The 22,003-nt window shown below is 46.5% G+C and overlaps 1 protein-coding gene across 1 annotated transcript in view; it reads right to left on the bottom strand.

Moving 5' to 3' along the window:
• Positions 1–19,107: 19,107 nt before the first annotated feature.
• The window catches only part of IMP3 (IMP U3 small nucleolar ribonucleoprotein 3), a 103,144-nt gene continuing 100,248 nt past the window's right edge, over positions 19,108–22,003 (bottom strand). Inside the window, exon 7 of the mRNA XM_063426955.1 lies at positions 19,108–19,922. Coding sequence (XP_063283025.1) covers positions 19,896–19,922 — 27 coding nt within the window. The 3' untranslated portion in view covers positions 19,108–19,895. The remainder of the gene's footprint in view (positions 19,923–22,003) is intronic.

Genomic DNA, 22,003 nt, shown 5'->3' with positions numbered 1-22,003 from the left:
ACCGAACTGTTCGCCGTCGAATAGTTCCTGGCGAACATAGCGTGTTCGAGTTCGCCGCCGCGGGCGAACACATGGGCGGTTCGATCCGCCCCCTATTCGTCATCATTGAGCAAACTTTGACCCTGTGCCTCACGGTCAGCAGACACATTCGAGCAAATCAGCAGCAGACCCTCCCTTCCACACCCTCCCACCTCCCTCCCAGCATCCATTTTAGATTCATTCTGAAGCTGCATGCTTAGTGAGAGGAGGGAAAGTGTAGCTGCTGCTGATTAGATAGGGAAATTGATAGCTAGGCTAAGGTATTCAGTGTCCACTACAATCCTGAAGGACTCATCTGATCTTTGCTGTAAGAACAGCACCCCAAAAAGCCCTTTTTAGGGCTAGAACATCAGCTTTTTTTTGTTGTTGTTGTGTAATGTAATTGCAGTTGCCTGCCTGCCAGCTTCTGTGTCAGGCTCACAGTGCATACTGTGCCCATTTGCCCAGTGCCACCACTCACTCACTGCTGGTGTCACAATAGCTTAAGCTTGCATTTAAAACCAAAAAAAGTTTTTCACTGTAATAGATTGAAGAAGAGCAGTTAGTTGTCTGCCAGCTTCTGTGTAAGGCTCAGTGGATACTGTGCCCATTTGCCCAGTGCCACCACTCATATCTGTTTTCACAATAGCTTATGCTTGACATTTAAAAATATTTATTTTTTTCACTGTAATAGATTGAATAGCAGTTAGTTGCCTGCCAGCTTCTGTGTCAGGCTCACAGTGGATACTGTGCCCATTTGCCCAGTCAGTTCCACCACTCATATCTGGTGTCTCTATAGCGTGCTTTTACAAAGAAAAAAAGTTTTCCAGTGTAAGCTAATAGCAGTCAGTGTCCTTAAAGCGGGTGTGGCAGGACTTCCTTCAGCGTGTGCCCTGCAGACCCCTGCCAGTGTACTTTGACAGTTGCCACTCATATCTGGTGTCTCTGTAGCGTGCTTTTACAAAGTAAAAAAGTTTTCCAGTGTAAGCTAATAGCAGTCAGTGTCCTTAAAGCGGGTGTTTCAGGCCTTCAGCGTGTGCCCTGCAGACCCCTGCCAGTGTACTTTGACAGTTGCGACTCATATCTGGTGTCACTATAGCGTGCTTTTACAAAGCAAAAAAAGTTTTACAGTGTAAGCTAATAGCAGTCAGTGTCCTTAAAGGGAAACTCCAGTGCCAGGAAAACAATCCGTTTTCCTGGCACTGGAGGGTCCCTCTCCCTCCCACCCCCCAATCCCCAGTTGCTGAAGGGGTGAAAACCCCTTCAGTGACTTACAAGAGGCAGCGACATGTCCCACGTCGCTGCTTCCTCCTCCCCCGCCGCTTCTCCTTCTGCTTACGTCGGCCGGTTGGCGAGACTGATCTCGCCCGCCAGCCGAGGAGACCTAATGCGCATGCGCGGCAATGCCGCGCATGCGCATTAGCGCACCCCATAGGAAAGCATTGAAAATGAATTTCAATGCTTCCCTATGGGGAATAGAGCGACGCTGGAGGTCCTCACACAGCGTGAGGACGTCCAGCGACGCTCTAGCACAGAAAACCTGTGCTAGGGACCAGGAAGTTCCCTCTAGTGGCTGTCTAATAGACAGCCACTAGGGGAGGACTTAACCCTGCAAGGTAATTATTGCAGTTTAAAAAAAACAACTGCAATAATTACATATGCAGGGTTAAGGGTAGTGGGAGTTGGCACCCAGACCACTCCAATGAGCAGAAGTGGTCTGGGTGCCTGGAGTGTCCCTTTAAAGCGGGTGTTTCAGGCCTTCCTTCAGCGTGTGCCCTGCAGACCCCTGCCAGTGTACTTTGACAGTTGCCACTCATATCTGGTGTCTCTGTAGCGTGCTTTTACAAAGTAAAAAAGTTTTCCAGTGTAAGCTAATAGCAGTCAGTGTCCTTAAAGCGGGTGTGGCAGGACTTCCTTCAGCGTGTGCCCTGCAGACCCCTGCCAGTGTACTTTGACAGTTGCCACTCATATCTGGTGTCTCTGTAGCGTGCTTTTACAAAGTAAAAAAGTTTTCCAGTGTAAGCTAATAGCAGTCAGTGTCCTTAAAGCGGGTGTTTCAGGCCTTCAGCGTGTGCCCTGCAGACCCCTGCCAGTGTACTTTGACAGTTGCCACTCATATCTGGTGTCTCTATAGCGTGCTTTTACAAAGCAAAAAAGTTTTCCAGTGTAAGCTAATAGCAGTCAGTGTCCTTAAAGCGGGTGTGTCAGGCCTTCCTTCAGCGTGTGCCCTGCAGACCCCTGCCAGTGTACTTTGACAGTTGCCACTCATATCTGGTGTCTCTGTAGCGTGCTTTTACAATGCAAAAAAGGTTTCCAGTTTAAGCTAATAGCAGTCAGTGTCCTTAAAGCGGGTGTGTCAGGCCTTCCTTCAGCGTGTGCTCTGCCAACCTGAGCAAGTGTAATTTGCCACTCATATCTGGTGTCACAATAGCGTGCATTTAAAACCAAAAAACTTTTTTCACTGTTATAGATTGAATAGCAGTTAGTTGTCTTCAAGCGGGTGTGTCAGGCCTACAGCGTGTACTCTGCCAACCTCTGCCACTGCACACTGCCACTCATATCTGGTCTATGTCTCAGGCAGACAGCATTACACACATGGACGTACGGTGTGATGATGATGATGTTGTACCCGCTGCTGCTTCCTTTGCTGAGTTGTCAGATACAAGTGAAGCGGTTGATGATGACGATGTGTCCATGGATGTCACGTGGGTACCCGCTAGAAGAGAAGAAGAACAGGGGGAAAGTTCAGATGGGGAGACAGAGAGGAGGAGGAGACGAGTTGGAAGCAGGGGGAGGTCGTCGCAAGGAGCTAGTGGCATAGTCAGCATGCATTGGCACCTGGGGTCAGCCCGACAGCACGCCAATCAACGCATGCTGTGTCCACCACCAGAATGCCGTCATTGCAGAGCTCAGCAGTGTGGCATTTTTTTGTGTGTCTGCCTCTGACAACAGTGACGCCATTTGCAACCTGTGCCAAAAGAAACTGAGTCGTGGGAAGTCCAACACCCACCTAGGTACAACTGCTTTGCGTAGGCACATGATCGCACATCACAAACGCCTATGGGATCAACACATGAGTACAAGCAGCACACAAACTCAAAGCCGCCATCCTCCTCATGGTCCAGCATCTTCAGCCATGTCAACCACCAGGGCCGGCGCTACCATTAAGGCGGACTAGGCAGCCGCCTAGGGCGCCCCTTGGGAAGGGGCGCCGCCAGGAGCGCCGCCAGGAGCGCCGGCCCCCCTAATGCTGCAGCCACCCGAGCGCTCTGTAGAGCGCCTCAGGCGGCTGCAGTTTCACCCGGGCTGGTGCGTCCATGAGGGTGCACTGCCCGGGCGCAGCATGAAGAGAGGAGCTGACAGGAGGGAAGCGCTCAGCGCTCCCTCCTGTCACTCCCTCAATGTAGCGTGGCCGAGCCCTGTATGATCCGCCGGTACAGGGAGCATTTGTCTCCTGTACCCGGACGGACTAACAGGAAGTGAACACTGAGTGTTCACTTCCTTTTAGTCCGGCCGGGTACAGGAAACAAAAGCTCCCTGTACCCGCGGACAGTACAGAGCTCGGCCACGCTACAACATAGGTAGGGGGGGGGAGAAATAAATGGAGAGGGAGGGAGGGAGGGGGGAGAAATAAATGGAGAGGGAGGGAGGGGGGGAGAAATAAATGGAGAGGGAGGGAGGGAGGGGGGGAGAAATAAATGGAGAGGGAGGGAGGGGGGGAGAAATAAATGGAGAGGGAGGGAGGGGGGGGAAATGGAGGGGGAGGGGGGGGAGAAATAAATGGAGAGGGAGGGGGAGGGGGGGAGAAATAAATGGAGAGGGAGGGACAGGGGGGGAGAAATAAATGGAGAGGGAGGGAGGGGAGGGCAGGAGAAATAAATGGAGAGGGAGGGGGGGAGAAATAAATGGAGAGGGAGGGGGGGAGAAATAAATGGAGAGGGAGGGGGGGAGAAATAAATGGAGAGGGAGGGGGGGAGAAATAAATGGAGAGAGAGGGGGGAGGAGAAATAAATGGAGAGGGGGGGAGGAGAAATAAATGGAGAGGGGGGGAGAACTAAATGGAGAGGGGGAGAACTAAATGGACAGGGAGGGGGGGAGAACTAAATGGACAGGGAGGGGGGTAATAAATGGACAGGGAGAATAAATAGACGGGGGGGAATAAATGGACAGGGAGGGGGGAGAATAAATGGACAGGGAAGGGGGGGATAAATGGACAGGGAAGGGGGGGAATAAGTGGACAGGGAGGGGGGGATAAATGGACAGGGAGGGGGGGGATAAATGGACAGGGAGGGTGGGGGAATAAATGGACAGGCAGGGTGGGGGAATAAATTGACAAGGTGGGGGGGAAGTAATTGATAGGGAGTGGAATTGACGGGGTTAGGAGGGGGAATGAGAGTGGGGAGGGGAGAAGAGAGTGACAAGGGAGGGGGAGAAGAGAGTGACAAGGGAGGGGGGAGAAGAGAGTGACAAGGGAGGGGGGAGAAGAGAGGGACAAGAGGGGTGAGAAGAGAGGGACAAGGAGGAGAGAAGAGAGTGACGAGGGGGGGGGAGAGAAGAGAGTGAGGAGGGGGGAGAGAAGAGAGTGAGGAGGGGGGAGAGAAGAGAGTGACAAGGGAGGAGGGAGAGATTGACATCCATCACACACACAATGCACCCCTTGCACACAGAAAAACACACAATGCATTACACACACAGACACACACACACAAGCAATTCAACCCTTACATACAATGCATTCCTTACACACACTCAATGCACCCCTTACAGACGCACACACTGCATCCCGTACATACACAGAAACACACATTGCAGCCCTTACACATACAAACACAGATTCACACAATGCATTCCTTACACACATATCAGGACATCCCCTACTCCTGTGAACAAACTATTTGGTGGAACATGAAGGTGGACCCTGGGGCCCAGACCATGAGCTGTGTAAAGGGCCTTTAAAAAAATGGAGCTGCTTTCCGTTCTCCCAGAACACAAACAGCCTCCAGAGAGCCTGTTCTACACCAGACGAGTGGAGCCAGACTGCAGCTAGAGCCCATCACCATCCTCATCTGATTGTAAGTAGGCAATCTAGTATATTATTCGTGGCACTAATCTCTAATTTACCTCACATTAAAGGGACACTTTAGTCCCCAGAACCACTGCAGCTTAATGTAGTGGTTCTGGTGTCTATAGCCTGTCCCTGCAGGCCTTTTAATGTAAACACGGCGGCACTGCAGCACTTGCGTTAGTTAACATGGGGCATTGTGATGTCATATGGGGGGGGGGGCGGCAAACTTTACTTTTGCCTAGGGCGGCAAAAATCCTTGCACCGGCCCTGTCAACCACTGCTGTCCTCCTTGCCCCCTCTCAACCATCCGCCACTCCGTCTCTCGCCTTGAGCAGTTCCCGCTCATCTGCCCACAGTCAGGTGTCTGTCAAGGACATGTTTGAGCGTAAGAAGCCAATGTCACAAAGTCACCCCCTTGCCCAGCGTCTGACAGTTGGCTTGTCCGAACTATTAGCCCGCCAGCATTTTTCGTTGATATGCATTTCTATTTCTTCTTAGATAACAAAAAAATTCTGAGATGACGTTGGCAGGGCTATTCACTTGTGTGATCTGTCATGAATTGTCATTTGAATGTTAATTTGAACTGTGGGGCACAAGAACTTGAATCGAAAACATCTTTAAGCCAACTATGTTTTCACTAAGCTTAGTGAATGACTAACATTAACGAGACGGATTAAACGCACTCTGCACTCGAGGTATGATCTGTTTAAATGACCCCACTCGGGCCCTAAATGGTAAAACGTTTCACATGGGCATACGAAAGGTACACATGGCAATTAAAATCAGAAAATATGTAAAACATTTTTAGATATACTGGAAATTAGTACACCAATACGATTAAGCACTGTACTTTCTGTACTTTCCGGATTCATGTTTGCACGTTTTTTTTAAGAATTTGCCAGGAATCTATTTTTGAAGTTGTTCCCCTCCTCTTGACACGATCAATGACCTGAGAGTGTCCGTAAGCAGGGTTGACCTGTTAGTCCTGTTTTCCATTCAAGTTGTGCATGATGTCCCGGCTAGGTTTCCAGGGACAAATGTTGGAGCCTCGGCGTTGCCCCAATATGGAGGGAGCTTGGAGTTTGTTGGAGGCTTCGATGTGAGTAGCGAGTCCGGGGGGAGACCCAGTTGCCCCAGGATTCCCCCTGCCTCCTGCCCCCTGCCCCCTGCCCCCTCCTAACTACTGAAGCGAGAAGTCGTCATGCGTACGCCAGGCATACCGTACGCATGACGACTTCTCGCTTCAGTAGTTAGGACACGCCCCCCTGGCCCGCCAGCTTTTACCATACAAGCTGGTGGAGTCTGAGGCGTTCAAAAAATTTGTAGCTATTGGGACACCGCAGTGGAAGGTACCCGGCCGAAATTTCTTTTCAAAAAAGGCAATCCCCAACCTGTACTCGATTGTGCAAAAGGAAGTAATGGCATGTCTGGCACACAGTGTTGGGGCAAGGGTCCATCTGACCACTGATACCTGGTCTGCAAAGCATGGTCAGGGCAGGTATATCACCTACACTGCACATTGGGTAAACCTGCTGACGGCTGCCAAGCATGGAATGCGTGGCTCTGCAGAGGAGTTGGTGACACCGCCACGACTTGCAGGCAGGCCTGCTGCCACCTCCTCTACTCCTCCTACTCCATGCTCTTCCATAACCTCCTCGGCTGAGTCCTCTTCTACTGCTGCGTCTTGCTCCACATCAACGGCACTCCCCCAGCTCCCCAGGTGCTATTCCACATCCCTATTCTGCTGTGTGTCAGTGTGTATCATGATCTCTGAGGACAGGTGTGAATCCATATCTGCCAAGTGACCCTATGTAGGGGGAACAGTCTCTATTCTGCTCTTTGTCAGTGTGTATCAGGGGCTTTGAGGACGGGGAACAGTCTCTATTCTGCTCTTTGTCAATGTGTATCATGGTCTCTGAGGACGGGGAACAGTCTCTATTCTGCTCTTTGTCAGTGTGTATCATGGTCTCTGAGGACAGGTGTGAATCCATATCTGCCAAGTGACCCTATGTAGGGGGAACAGTCTCTATTCTGCTCTTTGTCAGTGTGTATCAGGGGCTTTGAGGACGGGGAACAGTCTCTATTCTGCTCTTTGTCAATGTGTATCATGGTCTCTGAGGACGGGGAACAGTCTCTATTCTGCTCTTTGTCAGTGTGTATCATGGTCTCTGAGGACGGGGAACAGTCTCTATTCTGCTTTGTGTCAGTGTGTATCAGGGGCTTTGAGGACAGGTGTCAATCCATACCTGCCAAGTGACCCTATGTAAGGGGAACAGTCCCTATTCTGCTCTGTGTCAGTGTGTATCAGGGTATCTGAGGACAGATGTCAATCCATATGTCAAGGTGTCAATCCATATGTCAAGGTGTCAATATGTCATATGTCAGGTGTCAATCCATATCCATTGTGATTTAGGAATGTTAGGTGATTTATACCCTTTATGGATTAAAACCAGACTCTGCATCAACTGTGTAATTTTCCATGGGAGCTTTGCCATGGATCCCCCTCCAGCATGCCACAGTCAAGGTGTTAGTCCCCTTGAAACAACTTTTCCATCACTTTTGTGGCCAGAAATAGTCCCTGTGGGTTTTAAAATTCGCCTGCTCATTGAAGTCAATGGCGGTTCGCCCGGTTCACCGGTTCGCGAACGTTTGCGGAAGTTCCCGTATGCCGTTCGCGAACCGAAAATTTTGTGTTCGCGACATCACTATACATCAGGTATAACAGTGTGATAGTGCATAAGTCTGAGTTTTCCAGTACAGTTTAATCTTTTACAGAAAACAGAAAACAATATCACAAAATTAGTCAAGGTAGGCAGCAACCCAAATGAAGGAAAACCCCTCGGATCCTTCGGTGGATAGATACAAAAAGATATGGAAGGGCTGCGCCAAATAAGGGTAGATAGTCCAGTAAAGTATTGCTAGGGTGCCAATAGATGGTCTAGGATACTTGATAGAGTTCCTCTGTGGATGCGTCTAGTGTAGACCGTTCCGTATATGTAAATACAAGAGAGGTAGAGGCGACTAATGGTATAGTATGAAAGTTCAGGGTGTGATAGGTAACAAAATGTAGAGAACTCACATTCAAGAGAGCTATGGCCAGCTCTGGTGTGGATTGCGTACAGCGGTATAATCCCCGCTTATGGGATATGTCGGGAGGGGGTCTCCGTCAACACCGTCTGGTAGTCCAGAGCTCGGAAAAGAAAGACAGAAAGCGACAATAGTGCTCTCAATTTTGATGTGGTTCAGTGTGCAGATAAGAAGAGGTAAAAAACTCACATTTGAGGGAGCTATGGCCAGCTCTGGTGTGGATAGCGTACAGCGGTATAATCCCCGCTTATAGGATTTGTAGCGGCGATATGTCCGTCAGCACCGTCTGGTGATCCAAGGCTCCAATATAGAAAAATAAAAAGCAGCAATAGTGCTCTCAATTGTGATAGATTAAGAGAGTAGTAGAGGAAATAAAATAATACTCACAAAGATAGAGCAGAGGTACTGCTCTATGGATAGGCGCTGGTGGTATGATCCCCACCTAGGATTTCTTGGAGTACTGGAACTTTAAAATTGCCAGTGGAAGTAAAAGTAACCAGGAAAGGTTAAAATGCCAGGAATAGGTAAAAAAAAAGTTTAAAGTGCATAGAGAGTGCAATAAAAAGAGGATTGGTACAATAAAGTAGCCAAAAAACTTTTATTGATCTAAAATACACAATAAAATACAGAATTAATAACCATAAACGCGCTTCACCATAAGTGGCTTCTTCAGAATGGGATAAAAGTAGTAACCTGGCAGGGGTTGTTTAAATAGGGCTATGTTAATTTGAAAATTGCGCCAAAAGTGTAATTGGCCAATCAGAGACAATTTTTAAAAACTAGGATTCAAAAGTAATGTTACCACCTCTCCATGGTATTATACATTTTTTTATGCCGATGCATTTTAGGTGTCTTATGTCGTTATTATGTGTACAAAAGTGTTTGGAGACTGAGTTATTCAGGTAGCCTTTTTTGATATTTCTACAGTGTTCACTCAGTCTCACTTTAAGACTTCTTGTGGTCATGCCTACATACTGGAGACCATAAGGGCACTCCAGCAAGTAGATTAAATTTTTGGTATCGCAACTGATAAAATCTTTAATTTTATAGGTTTTGTTAGTGATATTTGATTTAAAACTGGTGGTTTTGGAAGGGACGGAGGGGTCTGTGTTTTTACATACAATGCATCTTTTACATTTATAAAAGCCACTGGCATTGGGCATAAAAAAATTAAAAGTAGGTTTGGTTTCTTTTGTAAAATTGGTGGTTAAAATGGATTTGAAGTTTGGGGCACCTCTAAAGACAACATTAGGTTTGTCAGGTATAATATTTTTAAGTATTTCGTCTTCTTTTAAGAGGTGCCAATGTTTTTTGATAATTTTTTTGACATGGCCACTTTTGTTATTAAAATTGAAAATAACAGGAAGGGGCATGGGGTTGGTGGTGGGTTGGGTATTGTAAGTTAGGAGGTCTGCTCTATCTTTTTTGGTGATGGTATTTATAGTGGTGTTGAGGCGGGTTGGTGAGTAATTTTTCTCAATAAATTTTTCTTTTAGATAATTTGATTGTTTATTAAAATCTTCTATTTGGGAGCAATTCCTTCTGAGACGAAGGAATTGGCTTTGAGGGGCACTTTCCAACCAAGGTTTGTAATGGCAGCTAGATCTTTCGATAGCTGTGTTAACGCAGACTTTTTAAAAAAATGTTTTGGTGTGGATGGTGTTGTCTGTAATGAAGATGTTGAGGTCTAAAAAATTAATAGATTCCTTACTTGTTTCGTGGGTTAGGGTGATGCCTCTATTGTTGATGTTGAGGTGGTGGATAAAAGAGCTTCTGTGCCATCCCAGATAAAAAACAAATCGTCTATATATCCAAAATATGTTACAAGGTACGTACACCAAGCGTGCCTTCCCCATATGGCCGTGGATTCCCAGTCGGCCATAAAGAGGTTGGCGTAGCTTGGCGCGAACCTTGTACCCATCGCAGTGCCTTGTTTTTGTAGGTAAAAGGAGTCAAAAAACCAAAAATAGTTGTTGGTTAAAATTATATTAATGCCTTCTAAAATAAAATCTATTTGGGCTGGGGGGATTCTATTTTCTTTAGTTAAAATGTCTCTGATTGCCTGGCATCCTATATGGTGGGGTATAATCGTGTATAGGGATTGGACATCACAAGTAGCTAAAATGTAATTAGTTTGCCATTTGAATTTGTCTAAAAAACTTAGTAGTGACATAGAGTCTTTTAGGTAAGAGCGCATTAATTTAACAGATGGTTGGAGGAGGATGTCAATGTATTCTGACAGATTGCAGAGTAGGGAATTTATCCTTGACACGATGGGTCTGCCAGGGGGGTTATTAATATTTTTATGTATCTTTGGTAAAAAATAAGACCTAGGCATTTTACCTTTGCGGCCCGGCGGAACTTCCTTCTTCTATGAGGAGGAGGGGGAGGAGCGTTGCGGGCTGCGGCTTCGCGCAGCGTGATGAAGACGTGCGCAGCGCCATCAGTCTGCCTTCACGGATCTTCAGCGGAAGGATCCATTCCGGGCGGTGAGGCACCCAGTGGTCGGACTCTTTGAACTGTGAGTAGATACCGGTATTTTGTGTCTGGGACTTAATTAATTAAAGGGGGGGGGTGAATTAATTAAAGGGGGGGTGAATTAATTAAAGGGGGGTGGATTAATTAAAGGGGGGTGGATTAATTAAAGGGGTGGTGGATTAATTAAAGGGGGGTGGATTAACTAGAGGGGGGTGGATTAATTAGTGGGGGTGGATTAATTAGAGGGGGTGGATTAATTAAAGAGGGTGTGGATTAATTAAAGGAGTGGTGGATTAATTAGAGGGGGGTTGGATTAATTAAAGGGGGGTGGATTAATTAAAGGGAGGGTGGATTAATTAGAGGGGGGTGCATTAATTAGAGGGGGTGGATTAATTAAAGAGGGGGTGGAATAATTAAACGGGTGGTGGATTAATTAGAGGGGGTGGATTAATTAAAGGGGGGTGGATTAATTAAAGGGGTGGTTGATTAATTAGAGGGGGTGGATTAATTAGAGGGGGTGGATTAATTAGAGGGGGTGGATTAATTAAAGAGGGGGTGGATTAATTAGAGGGGGTGGATTTATTAAAGGGGGTGGATTAATTAGAGGGGGTGGATTTATTAAAGGAAGGGTGGATTAATTAGAGGGGGTGGATTTATTAAAGGGGGGTGGATTTATTAAAGGAAGGGTGGATTAATTAGAGGGGGTGGATTTATTAAAGGGGGGTGGATTAATTAGAGGGGGTGGATTTATTAAAGGAGGGGTGGATTAATTAGAGGGGGGGTTCAATGTACATACCGATACCATAAATAAATAAGCCCTACCCTGAAAATAAGCCCTAGTGTGTTTTTTGTGACTAAAATTAATATAAGACCCGGTCTTATTTTTGGAGAAACACGGTGGATCTAGTTAGGCTTAGACTATTGATTAGTTTAGGCACTGTATCAGATAAAAATTCCCCGAGGGAGGCTCCCCAGGTAAACCAGGCGAAAATCTCTCTATGAGAACAAAATAAAGGAAACATGCTAGTAAAGTAAAATTAAACAGTTGGTACTCAGTTCTTATGCTCAGTGCTGAGGTTAGCCAATGCCTCTCTGAGGTGCCCCATTTTCCTGCCAAGTAAGTCTCTGTGTCAAGCTTTGAGGTTCAGAAGAGAGGCAGTATGTTTTCTGCAATCAGGGTTAAATCCTTTCCTAGCTTGTCAGGCTTGAGTTTGCACCGTGCTGCTGGTAATGTCGTTGATTGCTTCTGCGTCTTCTCTGGTAAGGTCTTCACCGTGAGTGTGTGTTTCTGCACGGTCTTGAGCTTGTGGGGTGTGCGGTGTATGGGTCGCCGCATGAGTGGAGTTTCTGCCGCTGGTGCCTGTGAGGTCTTTGTCTGGCGACTTCGGGGAAGCGCTTACCCGATCGTGGGTGGGTGGTTATGTCGGAGCGGCAATCTTGGGGTGAGGATCCCCTCCAGCCCCAGGCCTGTGTAGAGGGTGGCATCTTCTTACCACTGGCTCGAGAGCTTGGTGAGTTCGAGGCAGACCCTTTGTGGGTGTAGCGGATGCTGCCGGTGTTCCGTCGCCGCCAGCGGCGGGCAGTCTTCCTGCAAGGTGGCTGATGCTGCGGAGGCTCTCTCCGTATGGCCCTCAGCCTGAGTGGGCCACATGTGTGTGCGGTTAGCTTGGGGTATGTTGTATTGCCCGGAGTAGGGTGCCTCTTCCCCCCGACCACAGACCCAGATTTGTGTGCTAGCGGTGGAGTCCCACTTTGCTTTCTTTGTTCTCCGGTCGGCTTGATATGGCTGGGTCTGCAGGTTTGCTTTAGGTGCCCGCAACCTTCTCCATAATTCGCGCCAGAATCGGGCAAAGGTGGCGTCCAGACGTTGCTGGATGTTGCAGGAACCCTCCAGGTCAGGTAGGAGTCTTAAGTCGCTTGTTGCCTCTATTGCCGCCATTTTAGACGCTCCATGTCCCTTGCTGCCTCGGTGTTGCCAGTCATCAGGCTGTAAGTTCCGCTCGTATCCGTTACTCAAGATGCTTGTTTTAGACAGAGATGACCCCCATCAGTCCGGAGAGGGGGAGAGGGGGGGGGGGGCTAGGAGATGAGAGCCCCGAAGGATCCATGTTCAGGACCGTTAGCGTGGGGAGTGGCCGTCTCCCTATCACTCGACTCCCGTTAGGCCTCAGGATGAGATGTGGGGTTCCCCGGGGGTTACATGCTCGTTTTGGGTATCTAAGTATTCCCCCCCGGTGTCCCTGTCATCATAGCTCCACTCCAGGGAGTAGGTGCGCAGTTCTTTTGGGGGGTTATCCCCGAAATGTGTATGTGTAAGCGGGAGCTGAGGTTCAGCACGACCACTCAGCCTGGATGCTAGGCTCCGCCCCTATCTCTCTAGTTTTATCTCTCTATATATTCCCTATTTGTATATTGAGGTCTATTGAGAGTAATTAGATCTGCTTTTATATATCTAATCACTTGTTTCGCTTCACTATTAAAAGTTATGTTTTAAAATTTTTCTACCATTATCATTTCTCTTGGCAGTATTTCTCTCTTTTTCATCATAATTAGTTCTTCCTTCTGTACCAGGGAAGCAAGTGGTCAGTCAGAAACTCCACATACTTTGCAGAGGTCATCGTTACACCTTTGGGGACCCCAGCTTTATTCCCATGATTCCGGCCTAAAACATGACTCTACCACCACCTTGCTGACATCGCAGCCTTGTTGGAACAGGGTGGCCGCCCACCAACCATCCACTACTCCATCCATCTGGACCATCAAGGGTTGCACGGCACTCATCAGTGAACAGGACTGTTTGAAAGTTACTCTACATGTCTTTTTCTGCCCAATGCAGCCGTTTTTGCTTGTGAGCATTGGTTAGTGGTGACCGAATAGAAGGTTTATGCACAGTTGCAAGACTCTGGAGGACTCTACACCTTGATGTCCGTGGGACTCCAGAGGCACCAGCAGCTTCAAATATCTGTTTGCTGCTATGTAATGGTATTTTAGCAGCTGTTCTCTTGATCTGATGCATGGATCTGGCTAAAATCTTCCTTAATGTGCCTTTATCTGCACGAACCCGTCTGTGCTCTGAATCAGCCACAAATCTTAATAGTGCGATGATCACGCTTACGTTTTCGTGAAATGTCTAATGTTTTCATACCTCGTCCAAGGCATTGAACTATTTCCCTCTTTTTGGCAGCAGAGAGAGCCTTTTTTCCCCCATATTGCATGAAAATGGTGCTCTGCTTAATAATGTGGAACACCCTCCTTTAGTAGTTTTCCCTTAATTAGATTGCCAGGTGAGCCCAATTTATCACAGGTGTCCGAGATTGTTTTCAGTGATCAAAAGAGCCCTGAGACACAATGCCATCCATGAGTTAAACTGAAAAATATATATTTAATCTTTGTGACACTTAAATAGAATATGCATAATAATTTGGAACATTTTTCTGATACCTACTATTTCTTTCCTAAGCATTAAATACAGCCACTCTAATGTCAAGTAACACACTTGTCTATTTTCTTTTTGGTTTGCCTTTGGTAGGTTGCTGCCTTGTATCTTGCGGAGAATCTTAAATTGTTGTGACACTAAGCTTGTTTTGCCATTATTTTGAAACTCCTTGACTTTGGCGTGGCTACATATATTTTCTTGGCTGTATTTAGACTCTCTAGAGTCGGTTTTGCTATAATCTATACTCTCTCAATATATTTTTCTGGCCTATTTTCTGAAAGTTAGGATTATCCTGAAAACTAACAGAACAAGTCTGTCTTGATGTTTTTTTTGGTCTTTTTCAGGTCAACCTCAAACCATTTGCCTATTTACTAGAATGCGGATAGTTGGGTCAGATAGGAATTCCAGCTGTTGATTTTTAGCACCTCTTCAAAGTGGCAAGTCTTAGTATGACTAAAGATAATTGTATGATCCAAGTAGGTGCAGCTTAACTCCTGCAGTCCATCCAAAATATGATCAATGAAGTTCCAAAACACTGGAAATAAAATGTAGTTAGTTTATTCAATTACCTAAGACATCCTCCTCTTGCCAAACTTTTAACATATTCACACCCAGTTCTCAGGTTTCTTCACCATCACATAGATCATGTTGTTGAAAGTTACCATTTCCCTGCTTTGAACTTGCTCTTCTACTTCTGCTATGAAACCACAACGGATTACCTAACCCATAATTCTTTAGTCAGTATTCTGCGAGGAAAGCATTAAGGACATCCTGCCAACAGGCGATACAAAGCACTGCAGCATTCATCAATACAACCACACCTTTTTGTAACAAATTTGAGTGTGTTCCACTTCATAGTTACAGTTACATAGCTGAAGAGAGACTTGCGTCCATCAAGTTCAGCCTTCCTCACATATGTTTTTGCTGTTGATCCAAAAGAAAGCAAAAAACCTAGTCTAAAGCGCTTACAATTTTGCAACAAACTAGGAAAAAAATTCCTTTTTGACCCCAAAATAGCAGTCAGATGTCTCCTTGGATCAAGCAGCTATTACCGGGGGCGGAGATTAACCTGATTGGTCGCACATCCTGAGAGTTTAGTGCAAAAGGGCTACAAATCGAATTAAACAAACAAGAAATGTATGCAGAAATCATACAGCTGAAGCATCCTGAATGCGACAGAACCCTATAGCATCAGATTAACTGAAGCACCGGACCGAGATCGGTGGCTACAGCTGGGGCAGACTTGCGGCCTAGACCCACTCAGAGCACGGGTGGGGGACGCAGCCGACCCCTCAACCCGCAGCAGAGCACGAAGTCTGAAGTCTTGCCCTCGCTCTCTCCCCCCCCTGCCGGTGAGGGATATCCCGGCACTATCTGGGTGCGAAGTGGTGGTGAGTTCAGGAGGGAACAGAGAATCCGGCGACTCGCGCAGCCTGTTCAAGATGGAACTGCGCAATAACCTGCTTGAGCCAGACAGGCCAGACCTGGAGAGAAGCCTTCGAAACTTGATTTGAGGCAATCTGCCAGGCCTTCTGGGGACGCCTTGCCGAGCGACGAAAGCCATCTACCCCTCCTGGGTCTCGGAAGACAGGCGAAGCAGTGTCTGTTACCTGCCCCCCTTCTGGGCCGGGAGCCCAACAGAGATTCCTCCACAGCACACTCCAACTACCGACAGGGTGCAGACTGGCAGACCCTGGGGCCTGCGATCCTGCGGCCCAGAGCACCAGGATCCGCGGACCGGGTGCACTGGCTCCCAACACAGCCCAGAGCAGGGGATACAGGAAACTGAGGCAATACAAACTGCCAAACACTCACCTGCAACAGAGACGGCACTACCGGACTCGCCCAAAGTCAGGGAAGAGGCACAGAACCGACCCCCAAGACCCACTAGAAGCAAAGACAAAAAGAAGCATTCTGGGCTTACAACCCGACAGCCCAACATGCCACTCCACGACAGCTTCAGAGCACAGCACTCTGGTCAGAGCCGCATCTACGCAATCTTGTCACGCCGTCGGAGGATTCATGCTGAGAAGGGTGATGGTCCGCTCAGGAGCCCGGGCAGAAAAATACAGGAGCGCACCAGGACCACCAGGAAGATTGGCGGGGTCCCCATACAAGGCTAAAGGGACTCTGGCTATTATGCATTTGCAGCCTCCCACCTCTCGGCATCGGCTAAGCTGCCCGCAGAAACACCCACGATACACACGCAAGGCTTACGGTACCAATATAATAAGTGGACACTCATGTCATGACAGGCATTCCAGTGGACATTTTTTTAATGCTATTTATTTTTAATTTTTTTCTAAATCAGCCTGTGTCTATAGTTGTCAGTCAGCTAGCGAAAGCATGTGTACTCACAACCATAATCTAATTGGTAGCAAAGCCTGGTGGTAGAGCAGACTGTTTACATTTTAAAATAGTATCTAGCCTGTCTTCTAACTATCCAATCGTTAGGAATATTCTTAATGCGTGTACATTACAAACCGTTGCAAATGCTCTACTAGAACGCTCAACAATCTGCACAGTACCCTTTGACACACATGCTATATTTATATGATTATTCCACACAACACTGCCCTGAGCATCACACTGTCAACCGCAGACTTAGACATGCCTCATGCCGTATGTTATAGTTCGCCTACACACTGCAGTACTAAGCTTACCGTTATCACTATATCCTTGATCTTCCAAATCAAAAATAGCTATGTTATAACTCACTGTTACCAAGCAGGTCTTGAGATGATTTTGTTAAAACTCCTTTTAAACAAAAAATTGTGCAAGCTTTATCATGTACCTCAATGTTACAAATGACTATAATGCGTTGGAGGATTGCCGTTAGGGTACCTCACATGCAATTGTTATATGACTATGCACTGCAAAAAAAAAAAAGCAGCTATTACCCCCCTGATTAGAAATTATATCCCTGTATGTTATTATTTTGCAAGTATTTAAGTATTTATCCAATTGCAGTTTAAACATCTGCATGGACTTTGACAAAAACCACCTCTTCAGGCAGAGAATTCCATATCCTTATTGATCTTACTGTAAAAAAAACATTTTCTTTGTAAGATGAAATGTCCTTTCTTCCAGCCTAAATATGTGACCTCGTAATGGTTTGTACTGTCCCCAAATATATTTGTATAATGTTATCATATCCCCTCTCAGGCGCTGTTTTTCCAAACTAAAGAGATTTAAATTTTTTGACCTTTCTTCGCAACTAAAATGCTCCCCATTACTTTTATCAATTTTGTAGCTTGTCTCTGCACTTTTTCTAGTGCCATGATATACCGTATTTTTCGCTCCATAAGACGCACCTAGTTTTTAGAGGAAGAAACCCAGAAAAAAAATATTCTGAACAAACTGTCCCACAGTGTTTCTTACTATGGGACAGTTTGTACAGAATATTTTTTTTCTCCCCTGTCCCATAGTGTCCCCCTCTCCCATAGTCTTCACCCACCCCCCCCCATAGACTTCATCTCCCCCCCATAGACTTCATCTCCCCCCCAATAGACTTCATCTCCCCCCCCAATAGACTTCATCTCCCCCCCCAATAGACTTCATCTCCCCCCCCAATAGACTTCATCTCCCCCCCAATAGACTTCATCTCCCCCCCAATAGACTTCATCTCCCCCCCCAATAGACTTCATCTCCCCCCCCATAGACTTCATCTCCCCCCCCATAGACTTCATCTCCCCCCCCCATAGACTTCATCTCCCCCCCCATAGACTTCATCTCCCCCCCCCCATAGACTTCATCTCCCCCCCCCATAGACTTCATCTCTCCCCCCCCATAGACTTCATCTCCCCCCCATAGACTTCATCTCCCCCCCATAGACTTCATCTCCCCCCCCATAGACTTCATCTCCCCCCCCATAGACTTCATCTCCCCCCCCATAGACTTCATCTCCCCCCCCATAGACTTCATCTCCCCCCCATAGACTTCATCTCCCCCCCCATAGACTTCATCTCCCCCCCCATAGACTTCATCTCCCCCCCCATAGACTTCATCTCCCCCCCATAGACTTCATCTCCCCCCCCATAGACTTCATCTCCCCCCCCCCATAGACTTCATCTCCCCCATAGACTTCATCTCCCCCCCCCCATAGACTTCATCTCCCCCCTAGACTTCATCCCCACCCCATAGACTTCATCCCCCCATCATAGACTTCATCCCCCCATCATAGACTTCATCCCCCCATCATAGACTTCATCCCCCCATCATAGACTTCATCCCCCCCCATAGACTTCATCCCCCCCCATAGACTTCAACCCCCCCATAGACTTCATCCCCCTCCCCATATTCTTCTCTCCCATACTGTCCCCCTCCCCTTGTCCCATAATTACTTACCTGTCTTGTAGCGTTGGCCGGCAGCACAGGGCGCACCGCGGTAGTGGAACTTGAATTTCATGTTCCGGTTTCCGGCGGGACTGAAAGGAAGTGCGCACTCAGCTTGTGCACACTTCCTTTCAGTCCCGCCAGGAAGCCGGAACATGAAATTCAAGTTCCACTACCGCGGTGCGCCCTGTGCTGCCGGCCAACGCTACAAGACAGGTAAGTAAAGCTTCATATTCGCTCCATAAGACGCACAGACATTTCCCCTCACTTTTGAGGGGAAAAAAAGTGCGTCTTATGGAGCGAAAAATACGGTACTTCTTTAGAACAGGTGCCCAAAATTGCACAGAATATTCAAGGTGTGGTCTTACCAGCAATTTATAAAGAGGCAAAATTATATCTTGGTCCAAAATTTATAGATATCAGCACCATGAAGTTGCCCAGTGAATAAAGAGGTGTGGATTTCTATACTCTAGTTTAATTTTTTTTCATACAAATATATATTTGTGAAATATATGAAAAAGTAAACCTAATATTAAAAATGTATGGGAGGATTCCGTTTCTCTTTAACTGCTTACAATGCTGAACAAATTGTCAGTTAGGCATTCCATCAGTTCATTTTGGTTATTGTAAAATAGGAAATAATAGGACCAGACAACATCTAAAACAGAGAAAACACAGCCTGTATTTCAAAAAAGTATTTTTATTGTTTTTATATAAACAAGAGAAGTGTTAAAAGGGGGCAACGTGTTTAGTTAAATGTCCCATTATTTTCCTACAAAAGACAATTTAACAAGTTACAGTTTATGAAAGGAGGACTGTTTATGTCCAATATTTGAATATTTCACAGATTTTTAAATATTTTAAAGATACAAATATTGTGCCGACATTTTGGAGAAAGTTTTCGGTTTAAGATCTCAAAAAAAAAAACCTCACCCTACAATTAAAGATTTACTCCAAGCACCATGACCACTTCATTTATTTGAAGTGGTCATGGTGCCTTATGTCTGTATGTGCAGCGTTGGGTTTTAAAATGCTGTGCATACTTAGATTAACCCCCTCAGCTGCCGAATGGCACATCCCCTCCGTACTGCCAATGTCCTCCTATCAGCTGGAAGAAGATCAGGATTTGGGAAAAACTGGACTTGGAGTTGGTAAAAATGTATAGATTTGTTTGGGGAGGTTGAGGAGGGTGGAGCTGGGGACAGCCACAGAAGTAGTTGCTATAACCAAAAACAGTGTTTTATGAAAACACTATTTTTTGGCTGGTGTAACTATTTAAAAATTGATTTTGATATTCAAAATACAATATTTAATATTTTTCAGATTTATTTCAGTTTGGTATTTATTGTGTCAATACAAAAGAAAAGGCTGCAGAAACTTATACTTGAATGTTTTAATTATTGATGCAATGGGTCACAACTGGCCTTCGAAAAAGAATACTGGTGAGTCTGACGGAAGATCAAAATCTCTTCACTTCTACAAGCCAAGGTCAAAATCATCTCTCTGGGGAAGAAAAAAAAAAGGACGCAATTTAAATAATATCTACACATGTTCAGTTATCTATTTTCTAACAATCCACAGTCAATATCTATACTAAATTTAAAGTGACCAGAGCAGACACTTTTTGCAACAAGAATACTTCATACTACCAGAGTTTATTCTGGAGACCACTCTCCTACCTGGACGCACTCATAAGCCCAACCTGGACCGCAATGATTAGATATATGTGATGAGGGCATGAAACCACTGCAAAGCACCATTTCAAAGCATCTGGAAAAGAACCACTACACCAAGTGATTCCCTTTATTATTTTATACATGCCACAGGTAAATAAAGAGCCCTTTCAATAGAACTCTTTATCAACAACCTTAGAGGGTACTTCTTGTTGCTTAGCAAGGTCCATAAACATTCTCTCAGAAGGAAACGCAAATGCAACATATATTCTTCATTACATGGATTAAGAATTAAGGCCTTTTATGACTTTAGAATTTTTATCACCTAAACATGTGGTTCAATTTTAGGGCTAACAGGCATGTATCGCTTCCAACTCAAGAACATAGCGCGCATCCGCCCATATCTAACGCCAGACGCGGCTAAGATATTGGTTCATGCTGTTGTTCTCTCTCGCCTCGACTACTGCAATCCCCTTCTGACCGGTCTTACATGTTCCCAGCTTGCACCGCTGCAATCTGTAATGAATGCGGCTGCGAGGCTTATTTTCCTGTCCGGTCGCACCTCCCACGCCTCCACGCTCTGTCAGTCCCTGCATTGGCTTCCAGTTAGATATAGGGCCCAATTCAAAATTCTGGCGCTTGCTTACAAATCCCTACATAATGCTGCTCCAACATACCTATCCTCCCTCATACACAAGTATGTCCCGTCAAGACCCCTGCGCTCATCCCAAGACCTACGCCTATCCTCTGCCCGGATCCCCACCTCTGACGCTCGCCTTCAAGACTTCTCTAGGGCTGCACCTATTCTGTGGAACTCCCTTCCCTCCTCAATCAGACTTTCACCCAGCCTCCACTCCTTCAAAAAATCTTTGAAAACTCACTTCTTCGTTAAAGCGTATCAATTAAACTGTCAGCAGGCTTCTCATCCCCCACCCCATGACTCCTTTCCTGCAACTGTCAAAAATGACCTACCAAGCACTCAATAAACCCTTCTCTAACAAACTATTTAATTCCCCTACTTTAACCCGTTTGTGTCACTATACCCCACTTCCTCTAGCATGTAAGCTCATTGAGCAGGGCCCTCAACCCCCTCTGTTCCTGTACGTCCAGTGGTCTGATTATGTGTCTGTTAGTCCACCCATTGTACAGCGCTACGGAATTTGTTGGCGCTATATAAATAATAAAATAATAATAATAATAATGTATCTTGAGAGCGAGACCAGTTAGTGATTGGTTAAAGTACTTAGGCCTCACTTCATACACCAACATACAAACAATACTGAATCTCTCAATTTTTCATCTCCCTACAGCTTGGAAGCTACTCCATCTCAATTATTAATATGGTAACTTAGTTACCATATTATTATTTGTTACTATATTATGGCGAGAGGGAGGGGGGTGATGGCGAGAGGGAGGGGGGGTGATGGCGAGAGGGAGGGGGGGTGATGGCGAGAGGGAGGGGGGGTGATGGCGAGAGGGAGGGGGACTACATTCCTTCTCTCATTCCCTGGTGGTCCAGTGTGGGCTCCCTGGTGGTCCGGTGGTGATATCCGGTCTGCAGCTTCACAGTGGGCAGAGCTGCAGACCATATGTCTCACGTGACGCGGTCAGAGCGTTGCTGTGGTAACCCGCAGCAATGCTCTGATTGGGCAGATCTCGCGAGACACATGGTCTGCAGCTCTGCACACTGCGGAGCTGCAGACCAGCGGCCACAGTCGGCATACTGAACAAGCCTCCGGGCCCCCTTCTGGTGTCGGGTCCTTGGTCACTGACAGAGGACCCGACACAGTCTGCCTTAAGGTGGTTTAGGCGGCCGCGAGGCCTTAGGCAGCCGCCTAAACCACTTAGAGAGCAGTCTGCGGACATTTTCAAAAGAATTAAGGGAGGCCTAAAATGCCCCCTGTCCCAGCC

Source organism: Pelobates fuscus, chromosome 7 (assembly GCF_036172605.1).
Source record: "Pelobates fuscus isolate aPelFus1 chromosome 7, aPelFus1.pri, whole genome shotgun sequence".
Taxonomy (NCBI): domain Eukaryota; kingdom Metazoa; phylum Chordata; class Amphibia; order Anura; family Pelobatidae; genus Pelobates; species Pelobates fuscus.
The sequence above is the reverse complement of the archived record's forward strand: the minus strand, read 5'-3'. Positions and strand labels throughout refer to the sequence as shown.